General features: G+C 51.7%; 5 protein-coding genes across 5 annotated transcripts; 2 read left to right on the top strand and 3 right to left on the bottom strand.

Annotated features, from left to right (window-relative positions):
* Window positions 1-1567: 1567 nt before the first annotated feature.
* Window positions 1568-2518, top strand: J4E90_000989 (uncharacterized protein; the record flags this gene model as incomplete). The annotated part of the gene is made up of 1 exon (XM_051430582.1): window positions 1568-2518. The coding sequence occupies one exon, from the start codon at window positions 1568-1570 to the stop codon at window positions 2516-2518; it is 951 nt and encodes a 316-aa protein (XP_051296069.1).
* A 455-nt stretch (window positions 2519-2973) lies between these two features.
* Window positions 2974-3819, bottom strand: J4E90_000988 (uncharacterized protein; the record flags this gene model as incomplete). The annotated part of the gene is made up of 2 exons (XM_051430581.1): window positions 2974-3780; window positions 3814-3819. The coding sequence occupies 2 exons, from the start codon at window positions 3817-3819 to the stop codon at window positions 2974-2976; spliced, it is 813 nt and encodes a 270-aa protein (XP_051296068.1).
* Window positions 3820-4455: 636 nt separating this feature from the next.
* On the top strand, window positions 4456-5420 carry J4E90_000987 (uncharacterized protein; the record flags this gene model as incomplete). Its single annotated transcript, XM_051430580.1, has 4 exons — window positions 4456-4477; window positions 4534-4548; window positions 4848-5020; window positions 5073-5420. The coding sequence occupies 4 exons, from the start codon at window positions 4456-4458 to the stop codon at window positions 5418-5420; spliced, it is 558 nt and encodes a 185-aa protein (XP_051296067.1).
* Window positions 5421-6035: 615 nt separating this feature from the next.
* J4E90_000986 (uncharacterized protein) lies at window positions 6036-7136 on the bottom strand (the record flags this gene model as incomplete). Its single annotated transcript, XM_051430579.1, has 3 exons — window positions 6036-6480; window positions 6533-7050; window positions 7107-7136. The coding sequence occupies 3 exons, from the start codon at window positions 7134-7136 to the stop codon at window positions 6036-6038; spliced, it is 993 nt and encodes a 330-aa protein (XP_051296066.1).
* A 2610-nt stretch (window positions 7137-9746) lies between these two features.
* On the bottom strand, window positions 9747-11452 carry J4E90_000985 (uncharacterized protein; the record flags this gene model as incomplete). Its single annotated transcript, XM_051430578.1, has 2 exons — window positions 9747-11295; window positions 11343-11452. 2 exons carry the CDS (start codon window positions 11450-11452, stop codon window positions 9747-9749), a joined length of 1659 nt encoding a protein of 552 aa, XP_051296065.1.
* Window positions 11453-12230: the final 778 nt, after the last annotated feature.

Below are 12230 nucleotides of genomic sequence, written 5' to 3'. Positions count from 1 at the left end.
TCTGATCAGCTGTGGTACAAGCTGTTCGGCCTTCCATGTGATTTTAGCATGTGACATCGCGATAGCGATGGTTGTTGGAGGCGATACCCAAGAGCATCGATGCAGGCAATGACCGTGAGAGGCGGTGCGGCACCGATCCACGAACTCTGCCTTCCCCAGTAAGGTTGCGTAGTTGACCGTCGCGTCGCCCGACGGCGCGCAGATTGACGCCCTGGGCGGGTGTTGCCCTTGACACAGCTATGGACAATGGTTTTGTAACGACGAGCCAAGAGCGACAAGTAAGTGCGGGCTAGTGTCATTGTTTGGGTCGTTGTGATGCGTCTGTGATGGAATGGTAGTGACGACTTGTGGCGGCGCTTGGGCAGCCGGAGATAACTGCCCAAGTTCACTATGTCCGGCACTACAAGATTGACCGATTACTGTCACCTCAGTCTCCCAACAAGCAAACCCATGATGTCGACCACGTTTGAACGCAATCGCACCTATTGATTCTGGAGTTTATTGTGTCATATCCAATCTCTACACGAGTGCTAAATCTTCACCCAGGAAGTGCTGTCCTGTCGTCTATCATAGATTTTGATCAAAGTTGATTGGGAATCAGCATCTGGGAGAGGCAGACTCGAGCATGCAGACACTCGAACGGCATCGCTGCAATATGTGATTGTAGTGTCACCCGATCGCTAGTGCATCCCAGCTAGTCTTGTAGATACGAGCTTGATCTAGGGCACTCTCGAGCTGTTATTGAACTCATTTAGCGCAAGTACCAATAGGTGGCACAGTCGAACTGTCGCAATTCTATAAGACTATCCATACTAGAAGAGATAGAGATAGTCTACGGCTAACTTCAGGCCATGAGATATCAGGATAAGTATAATCCGCAACGCTCAAGAGATAGCGAAGACCTAAGAGAACACGCCCCGAAAACCACCAGTCCAAATAATCTACCTGCTCATCGTCTGTGCGATACGTACTCAAAAGGATGCAGGGGGTCAACAACCTAGTCCAGCTGCCGAGATAAGTCCCTGCACCAAGAGGTGGGAAGCCAACCGTGGGGTAATTATAGTCAGGCCAATACTCCTCGTAGGTAGTTTACACTACAATTGTTAGGTCTCAGTCAACAGAAGCACCAAAGCGCTATTCCGCAGTCAACGGCAGCCTAAGTTGTTTAGGTATTCAGTGATATACAAAATACTGCACCTGCAACACGAGACTCGAAGAGCGATACCAAGTGATCTTAAACTCAGTACATACTCGCATCTAAATTATCGGCTTTTTGCAAACGTCTTTACATTATGCAAAAGCTGATACAAAAGTAAGACAAGACCGAAAGCATCAGGTAATGATTTGGCGATGCATCTGTGAAGTTCGTCCGCCTCAGTACTGCGGAGTTCCGCAGGACGGGAAGCGGATGAGTCGCGACCCCCCTGAACCCCATAGTCGTGACTGCTGCGTGTTGTACAAAATGAAATCTGCCCCAAAATCGACTAAGGGCCTTCGTGATCTTCTTACCTCTTTCCTCCAAATCTACATTTCCTTCTTTCCATCTCATCTGTAAATAAAACCCAACATGGCGACCGATGTCAATGTCCAATCACTTATCGGTCCCGGCCCACCTGCTTCTGTGAAAGGGCAGATGGCAGCGATGCGATGGGCTAAGCAAAACCCGCCTAAAGACCCAAAATCGTCCTTTGTGGGAAAGACAGTGATCATCACTGGATCGAATACTGGGATCCGCTTGCCTGCCGCCACCAAGTTCGCTACCAACGGTGCCTCCAAAGTCATCCTCGCAGTACGCAATCTCTCAAAGGGGGAAGAAGCTAAGCGCGCTATCATCGCAGAGACGGGCTGTAAAGCCGAAGTCATTGATATCCTCGAGCTCGACATGAGTAACTGGACATCTGTCAAAACCTTCGCCAACGATGTCACCAGCAGATACGACGAGATTATTATCGTCGTCTTGAACGCGGGGGTCGCGCCTCCGAGCTATGTCGAGAACGAGAGAACAGGCTACGAGACAGCCCTGCAAGTCAATATCCTATCAACGGCCTATCTCGCCATGCTACTGCTTCCCAGCCTCAAGAGTAACGCGTCTAAGGGTAATCCAGGCCAGCTCACCATAACTGGCAGCTTCGCTAGCAAGTATGTCATGCCTGCAGACGCTGAAGTCAAGAGTGGTCAGACATTGATCGACAAGCTGAATGACCCTACTGCTTTCAACGCCGCGAAGACGTATGGATTGATCAAGTTGGTCACGCAGTACATACGACAAGGCCTCGTCGACGACTTCTCCAAGGACGCCCAAGGAAATACCGATGTCTTCATCAATGTTGCATGCCCGGGCTATTGCACCACGAATCTGGGGAGAGATTTCCCATGGTATCTCGCGATGCCAACAAAATTGATGCAAATGTTTGTGGGACGCACAGCTGAACAAGGAGCGCGCGAGTTGGTCAGTGCCACGCTTCTGGGAAAGATCGGTCACAACCAATTCTGGTCTGATGACATTTTGGATGAGTGAGTCCTCTGAACAAGTGTTGCATACCATAGGAAACACTGAACCCCAGCAGTCCAGGTGAGCTGGTCATTGGGTACCAAGGGAAGAAGCTGCAGTCACAGACATGGAATGAGATTCGCCGGATCTGCGAGAAGCAGGGACTGTAAGGTGACAGGGCCGGACCTCCAGCGGAAAGGCTGTGGGCGTTTACATAGCTTTCACCCAATTTAAACCAAATATATATTAGGTCCGCGTCGCTCATTCTTTCACATACGACCATAGGACAATGAGAATTAGGCTTCCCGTCCGCTCAGCCATATACAAGCATTGTACCGGCGGATTAGTAGTTAGGTGGGTGACCACTAGCGAATCCCCGCTGTTGTATGTTTTTGCCAAAAAGTCCATCTTTTTTGCGTCGACATGCTGTGGGCGCATACTCGTCGATTGCTGTACACTATGAGCATAACTAGGGGGAGATCTCAGTCCCTGCGTCGTCGCAGTCCTGTTCGTAGGGGTGAAGGTGCTGTTTTTTGCATGTGGGGTTCAGCGTTCGCGCTGTTCTTTCCAGCTCTCTTGGCAACCTTCCGAGCTGTCCTGTCTCCAGTGGTACTACTACTCAAGCGTCTCCCTGTTGCCAGCACTTGAACTATGCTCTCTATTCTTCTTGGTCTTCCGGCCTTTGTGCCTGTCTCTACCTTCAGCAGTGCTGTATATCGGTCGCTCTTGTTCATGCTCTCCCATTGAGCTTCCGCAGCAGGTACCAGAGAAAGCGCATTCTTGAGATCATCGGGCACTACGATTGTAGCAGACCCTGCGTACGCACGATCCCATCGCCCGTCTGCTTTCGCGGCATCAATGGCAGCTAGGCCAGCAGGACGCATTCGGCCGGTCTCAATAAGACGTGCCACCGTCCTGACGTTCTTCTGAGACCACATACTGTTCGCTCTCCGTGGTGTGTAGCGTACCGTCCACCAGGTCTCATCGTAGGCGTTGGCGCGACCATCTATCCAGCCATAACATAGCGCTACTTCGACGGCTTCCGCTGCCGTTATTGAGGGTGTGCCAGAATTCTTTTTGGCGAGCTTCACGTAGAGGCCGGGAGCCGTGGCATGTTCGCGCTCGAGAAAGGTTTCGAAATCTGTACACGTAGGAAACGCCTGTACGGGGAATTCGGGCGGTGTTGCCTTGGGCGGCATAGTGGCTAGTGTGGGGTTGCGGAGCAGCGGGAAACGCGATGCGGGTCTTTGCAGCTGGACAATGTTTAGTGAAGAGAGGGACATGCGGTCCTGAAGCTTGGCAGCATGTGCGTACCTATTCACCGTCATTAGAGATGGCATGCAGTCGTGGAGTCGATGCATGTCCGTCGCAAAGATCGGGGAGGAGGCGCAGCACGTCAGGCGCGCAATCACGTGCGCAAGTGTGCACGCGCCAAATCACTCTATCAAGTTGATGAGAAGAGACGCCACTACACGTTCATCGATCGTTTGTGTCTAGCACTACGTTCGCACTTCAGCAGGCGATTGCTATACGCTGTCTGCTCCCATTGCCACGTCTTCCGCTGCTCTGCCTCTTCTCTCCTGCAACCCGACTGTGCCTCCCAGAGTTTAGCGAGATTTCGAGATGAGGGGTCTGGGGTAACGACTGTGGGCGCTGGGCGCGTCATCTTCAGGCAACGACCTGACACGCACGTGAGATCTTTGCAATACAAGCGCTACTAGTGCAGTTCAGTCTCGAATCACGATTTGTCCGCTCTCACATTCGTTGCTACCCAATTGAACGCGCCTTCCATTGCTACAAGTCGCCATCTAGAGCTCAAATCATTGGGTCTGTTCAACTCTGTTGACTATCAACACGAATGTCCAATGCTCCCATCGCAAGAGCCGCTGCCCTGACGCGAGTAATTGGGCAGTCGGGTCGCCGTTACGTTGTCGAACGACTACTTCAAGATCGGCCGGGCAACCATGGACGTGTGTATCTTGCCACGTTAGTTGACACTATCCCAAACAAACAACATGATACTCGTCTGACGTCTTTTACAGCTCTGAGGATCGGAAGTACGTGCTGAAGACAGTCCCTGAGAAAACTTACAAGCATTGCAAGACCATGTTTGACACTCTTCGCGGTACGCCTCACGTACGTGTTGCCGAAGACACCGACTCAGAACATTGCACTTTCATACATCCATACCGACGTGACCACCTACTGTCTTTCGTTCAGAAAGACGTTCCGCTTTCCACAACAAAACTCGTCCTTCGAGACGCTCTGCGTGGGCTCGCAGCGCTACACGTCAAAGGGATGGTGCACACCGATATAAAGCCAAACAATATATTGCTGGATTGGAACGATCAAGGAGGGGAGCTAGAAGTCAAAGAAGTGCAGATTGCTGACATGGAAGATATGGTTCGCCTCCCGGATAACCATTACATCAGTGGCAGGCAGTGGGGAAACTGGATGTGGCGCAGTCCAGAGGCGCACGCAGCGGCAGCGATACAAAAGCCGACAGACATGTTCTCCTTCGGTCTGGTTGTAAGTGGCCTACCACTTGCATCGTGCTTCAATGGGTAACTCAATTTCGCAGTGCATATACGCCGTGACAAAGGAAGCAGTTCTCGCTGTAGATCCAAAAAAGGCTACAGAAGACAATCCAATCGAGGCCATCGTCGTTCGACGTCAGGTCTCATATTTCAGCGACCTAGAAGATATGGAAGGGTTGATCACCTACTTGGAAGATAGCCCCTGGATTGGCTACCTGAACTTCGTGATGGCGAATTTCAGCGAAGACTATCCGCGACGTCCACTCTGCCTGTGGAGCGATCTCGACGAAGATCTGAAGGATCTTTTGACGAAGATGATGAGTATGGACCCGAAACGACGCATCACAGCTTCTGAGGCTTTGGCGCACAAGTGGTTTGCGGACGTTCCTTAATGTATCTTGCAAAGCTCAGCGCTGTCGACTGTCTTTTGGTCCTTTGTACTATTACCCTCATGTAGAACGACCTCACCTCTCTCTATATACTTGCCCACTCAATCAATATCTCTGCTCTAGGATCTTATCAAATTACAGCATGCGTGTTTTTGTGCATAAATAGGCACACTAGCCTGAGCCGCAAACGAGCGTGCGCCAAACTGCAAGATACAGCGGTAAAGATCAGGGTATAGGTCAAACATGCTGTCCGATCAGCTGTGCACCAGAGATCATTCAGGTTCAGTCTAGTCCGTCAAGTAGGATTTGCAGTCAAGACAAATCCTCGTTATAGTCGCAGCTGGGCGTCAAGCGTCAACGTTTAGTACAAAGGTAAATGTACATGTGAGTGCGGGTTGATGAACCTATATTACTCGCTTGAATCCTATGATGCAGGACAAAGGCGGTCAAAGCCATCTAAAACACGACTGAAAAGGACAAAGCTCCGCCTCAAGTGACTACTGTAAACGTAGATAATAATGCGTGTCTATTGGAACGCTTGAACGCGGGTATCGTAAGCATAAAACCAAGTACTCCAAATGCTCATGCAACGCCTATCCTAACACTTCTTATTCCCGCTCAAGGAATAGCTGCAGGATCTTTGGGCCAATTGGCCGCAAAGGCAGTCCATGGTGTACCTCGCATGACCATATTGCCGTCCTTGTCAGGTACGTACAACTGTGGCTCATATCCCTGTACACTCGCCCATGACCAAAACAGCCGTCTCCAGTAACAAGTCACTGCCGCTGGTGTCAGATACCTTCTGGTGAAGGTCTCGTAACTGTTCTTTGCAATTTCCTCGGCTTCGTTGTCATGCGCACGGTAGTACTCCATAGCCGATTCGAGGTTTCCAAAGTTCTCGGACGCTTCAATGTAGTTCACATCGGGACCAGCAAGCCTCATTAGGTGTGTGTGGAACTCTTGCCATTCGAGAGGGTGTGTAACGAGGGCTGAGCGGCAAAGCTGGAGGTACTTAAGGCGGCCGGAGTACGAGGTACCTTCGGTTTGGACGGTGAACTTGTATCTAAAAGACGGTCAGTACGGTTTCATATCCATGTCGCAGCTTTGTCTCTTACCCGCAGAATTGCCTCAGATTCATAACGTCCTTGGTATGCGGGTCGCTGGCGTTGTTGATGACCACAGGCTTGATGTCGCTCCATTCCTTGCCTTCGCTGACTCGGACTAGCTCCTTCCTAAGCTTAGCCATCTTGACCTTGCCTCGCCATACGATCCTAGGGTCCTTCTTTGCCCATGGCAGTTCGGTCTCCTTCTGCTCAATCTCTTTCCTGATGCTATTCCAGCTTGGAGCATGGGTGTAGTTCCAAGCCCAGTACGCGTAGTTTGGCATCATCCAAATGTCCTTGTACTCCGGACCCTCCTTCCGGGTGTACCCAAAGAATGTTCCCTGTTTCCTAGATCGCCGTGGCAGATCGTCAAGCGAGAGGGAGAATTCGACGTTTGGGATCGCGGGGTCGGATGTTGAGGTGGTGGAGACGGCGCGGTCGATTTGTGCTAGGGTTCCTAGAATGCGTTCTCTCTCGTTTCCGTTCGTGACGTAGCATTCCTCTGGCTTTCCGGCATCGACGACAAACAGCTAGGAGTGGCAGGTTAGTTGTAGCCCGGAAACTGACCAGACGCGTATAGACGTACCTCGCCCTCGTATATCATAACCCGTAGCATGCATCTTCCCTGATCGATTTCGATATCTTGAATATGCACCTTTCTGCCTTGCCTTAGGCTAACCGACTGATCTAAGCTGTGATACAGCTTTGGAAAGGCGGAATCGCACTGGTCATGGCTGAGTGTGTGCACATTGGCATGCAGGTCGGCGTTGAAGTCCCAGTCTCGCTGAAGATTCCTATGGTGTGAAAAAGGAATATAGTTGTGTTTCGATTGCCCCCATATGGACCATAACTGGGTTGCGATCACAAAGGTCGAGATGTAAAAGACGAGGTGCGAGAAAGATAGACGGTACGCCTTTGGCATCATGATTGCATAACGAGTGAACAACGCGCGACTGTATTAACGAATGACTGAGGGTAAGTTGTGAGGTCGAGAGGCGAAGTTGGAGAGCGACAAGAATCCCAAGAAATGGACAAGACTCGAGAGAAAAGCCGCCTTCAGATAGTGCCCCATTTGATACGAGCGTCCATTCTGACAAGCGTCGACTGAGCACAGCTAACCATTAGTAGCGGAGGGTGTCCATGCGAACCCCTGGGCTATCCCCACACCATGACAGACTGGGCAAGTACGAGCTGACAGTTCGATCAAGGCCCTATCAGAGGGCCGCTAGAGCCGGACACGATAAGTGCATGGCCTGGAATACGATCAAAAGGATCTGAAGGTGTCAGGAAAGAGTGGATAGGAGTTGTTCGCCTGGATCGTTCAGGGGTAGAAGCTTCCGTCAGACCCTGGCGCTAAGACGCATCAGCCTCGGCTAGTCGTGTCTTTGGCTAGCTGGCGAGAGCACGCGCACGCAAGCGACTCTGACCGCGAACGCTAACGGGCATCAACAATCACGCCGGCCGCGAACCGCCACATTGCAGTCCAACCCAGTACCATAGGACTAAAAGTGCGCGAAGGAAACGTCTTGGAGCAGTCCCCGATGCATTGACGTCAAGCAACGCCATGCAATGGGAGAACTCTTGTTCGAGGGCCCACGCGGCTTAGCGCGGGAGCTTAACACTCCAGGTGGACTTATCCCCTGGCATCTGCAGCTCTATACCCTCAGCTAACTGTACATGGAGGTGATGGGACGTCGCAAGGCGAGCATCACAATCAGGAAGGTGGGATCCGCAACATCCGACGAGGATCAATGCGCCCCAACCCGTTCGACCCTGCGCCGCATAGAGACCCGAATGCCCCTCTATCTTACTATCAGTGACCTTTTTGGTGTTTGGGGCCATGTCAAGGAGAAACCCAGTCCCTGCCACCTATCAACAATCGTCACTTTTGCTCACGAAACACTGCGTACTCGAACACAATTGTTCATTTGCCGATACGACACGGGCTGGTGGAACAACGGCTGAGTGCGGCACAGGACATTGACAGAATGCCTGACTGTGGAATGGAATGGCCTAATCCCGGTGGTTGATCATTTCTCTGCTCTCACGCATTCGCTCGCATGCTCGACCCGGCACACGGCAATGCCATCAGAATCTTAAGGCATGATTATCTGATGTTCGAGAACCCACACGCCAGAAAAAAGAACTCCTCAACCGTTGGAGACGCTAGTCTTGCCTTGCACGCCTTTTGGTAGCCTTGAATCAAAAGCAACGCGAACATGACTACACAAGTGGCAATGCGAGAGTTCTGTCAGGCGACTACCCGAGATATAATGTGTATAGCGATAGCACTTGCAGGGGCGTAGTGGGGTGTGGAAACGCATATGCACTAACTCCACGGAAGAACTTCCACTTCGCGAACGCACCCATGGCTTGCCAAAGCTTATCGAGCGCTCGGACGCGCTCATATAGACTCTCCTCACGGTATTCTCAACATTTGCATCATTTGGGGCATTTTCAAGTAACGAAAACAACTGTTTGTACCAACACGTCGTCGGGCGAAGAGATCACAGTGCTCGCTACTCTCAACTGTTGTTCTTTTGTCTCTTTGCGCATTCCACTCCTGAAGACCAAAGAACAGCATACTGTCGTAAGCCGGCACTCTCGTTGTCCATGTGCTATTTGACGTCCCACCACACCAACGGCACATGTTTCAGCTCTTCTTGTGTAGCCTCGATACCCAACTCATTGGCTTTCCCGCCGATATCGTCGAGTGTGAGTAGACGCTGATATCGTACAAGCTCCTGATCCTGCGACATGACGGGCAGCGTGCGGATCGTTGTTGGCAATTTCCGTTAGAATCGGTCGGGGAAATCAAGAAGTTGGAAAGCCATGTAGCCGTTGCTGTGATTCGAATGTCTATGTTTGCTTGAGGATAATTGCGTGTCAAACAGTCAGAATCTTCGAGTGAAGTCCAGCAGGCTTCTGAGTCTAATACCGAGGTGGTTTGTAGTGGTTAACCCTGCAGGAACACAAAACTGGATACGAGAGGACATGGAATACTTTACTATTGGCAAGTGGGGAATGTATATCAGCGACAACTTCTATTTTGAATGTGGTTTTAATGGCAGCACATTTAAAGACGCCTTGAAAATGCGAGTAACAACCGCTCAATGCAAGTCTAACAAATCATCTAGCCTCTAGCAAACACCTGCGCTATGCCAAAGCAAACCATACATCAATACCATGTCTCTCATACAGATCGTGATTCGTGCCATCATCTTTACTACCGCTTCTTGTTCTTCTTTCCACCACCCGGCTGCGCGATAGATTTCAGCGCCGCATGTTCGGGATGCTTCTTCAAGTGCTGATGCAGTTGAGTCTTGGACGAGAAACCAGCGCTGCAGCCATTACACTTGTTTTTGATATCGGGCTCTTCGCTCTCAGCCTGTTTTGCAGCCTTCTTCATGCGCTTCAACGCAGCCTTGCCGAGCTTGGGTTCCGGCGGGGCGGTGACTTCTGGTTCTGTGGGATCTTCAGGTTTAAAGTCGAGATCTTCGGTGGGTGCTGTGGAGGGTTCTGTGCTGGCGCCAGCAAGTCGTGCTTCTATTTCGGAGCGCGAAGCATATTCGTCGTCAACGTCTGAGCTTGTTTCTGAGTCGACGGGCGATGCAGACATTGTATTACTAGGTGCCACTCGGTCCACACGGCCTTCTTCCTCGTCTGTACTGTGGTCGTCTATGTCAAGCTCATTCGTCCTTGTCGCGAGGTTTTCCACGGATGCATCGGAGTCTCCACCACCAGAAACTTGGGCTTCCATTGCAAGCTCATCCTCCACCGGTAGGATCTCGTCACTTTTGAGAGCGTCTTCATCCAAGTCCAGATGGGCGTTGTCCTTTTGCATCTTTCTCTTGAGAGCCTGGATTGCTTTCTGATGCTTCTTGCTCTTCTCGTGGGCATCGTATTGTCGCTCGCTCTTGAATGTCTTGTTACACGCAACGCACTCGTAGACGTCTTCCTCGACTTCACCCTCGCTTTCCTCTTCAAGTTCATCCGCCGGACGTGCGGTAGCCCAACTTGGCACCGCCTGCTCCTCTTGCTCCATCTTGGCGATCTGCGCAGCTCTTGCTCGTGCAGCCTGCGCTTTCCTAGCATCCCGCTGTGCTTTGGCCTTGTCCTCTGCCGTCTGTGTGTTCGGGGTATATCGTGGGTCTCGCTTGCGTACGAACGCAACCAGCGTTCTGACCGCATCGTTGAACGCCCTTCTGCCTTCGTCGCGGATCTTTTGGTTCTCCTTCTCAGCTGCCCTTCGATAGCGGCGATCAGGTTGAAGAGAGGGATTGTATTCGTCCAGCCATGCAAAACTTTTCACCGTCGCGAAGCCGTTCCATGCGGAGTAAAAGTCGCGCACAACACCCTCGTACTCATCGTCCTTGTGACCAAAGCTAGGGTAATCCGGTACGTCGAGGTCGTCGTAGTCAGCGGCATACTCCTCTTCGCGCGCAAGTTGCTCGAACGTCTCTCGTACGAAGCCAAAGAAGCCGTTCGGCGAGTCTGAGAAGTCCACATTCCCCCTGAACTTGCCCATCATCTGCGTTATGTCGTCGGCTGTCGTAACCTTCATGTCACCCTGGTAATGGTCGCTGGTCTCCTCGCCAGTAGTACCCCGCAGTATATCCCTCTCGTGTGCATCGTACCATGCGCGCTCCTGGTCATCTGAGAGAACTTCGTATGCGGATCGGACTTCGGCGAAGAGGGCAGTGGTACGTTCGACATCGCCGTAGTTTCGGTCGGGGTGCAGCTCGAGCGCTTTCTTGCGGTATGCTTTCTTGAGTCTTGTAGATGTTAGTATTGAATAGGTTACGTGTGTCTTGTTACGTACTCATCTTGAGTGGCATTGCGCTCCACACCCAGTAGTTCGTAGTAACTTGTCTTGACTTCGCCGGCATTACTAGGCGCGTCGCCGCCGCCGGTGGACTGTGATGCACCCATAGTGGCTTTGGCTCGATGCAGCTAGGTGTACGGTTCGGACGTATTCGAGATTTTCGGGTCTCGGACTACCTGCAGTGGCAGTGGCTGGATGCTGCAGTTCAGTTGTGTGGGCGTGTATGGGAGAGTGACAGCATATAAGTTTGTAGTGCAGCTTTCACAGCTTCTCGGTGCGCGTGCTGACAGCCTGCTATACACCGAGACTACCCCGGCTTTCACATCGTGTTAGTTGGGTGAGTCGCGAAGAGCCATGTTGCGTCACTGCAAGCAAATCGCCTATGACTGTGCGCTTGGCGTTGATTGGTCGCGGACTGCGAAGGCGAAAAGTTTGAGCAGACAGTGATTGAAGAAGAGCGCTATTGGAGCCACCGCAGTCTAGACAGCGCCGAAAGCCGGCACACGCCATGCTTTGATTTGCTTCATAAGAGAGGCGCATCCCCATGTCTTCGTGATGGCCTAAGACGAATCTCCATCGAATTCTGGGGTCTCCATTTAGCGGCATCCTTTCCAGGCACATAGGCGCATGACCCGCGGAGCAAATCGCCCTTGTTGACAAGTCGTAATTCTCTCACCCAACACCATTGCTTCCCCACCACCACACGTCTGGGACTCTTTGACACTTCATTCCAATAATCCCGCTCTACTACACAGCCGCATCTGCATATCCCAGGGCGGTGATCGCTGGAACGCTTCGTTAGCCCGACCCGGAACTGTGGCCGAACAAGCGTGGAAGGTACCCCGCTAAGGGTCGCAACCACTCAGCTCCCCACGTGCCTCCTCT

This window comes from Alternaria incomplexa, assembly GCF_024043165.1.
Source record: "Alternaria incomplexa strain BMP 0042 chromosome Unknown scaffold_1, whole genome shotgun sequence".
In the NCBI taxonomy this organism is placed as follows: Eukaryota; Fungi; Ascomycota; class Dothideomycetes; order Pleosporales; family Pleosporaceae; genus Alternaria; species Alternaria incomplexa.
The sequence above is the reverse complement of the archived record's forward strand: the minus strand, read 5'-3'. Positions and strand labels throughout refer to the sequence as shown.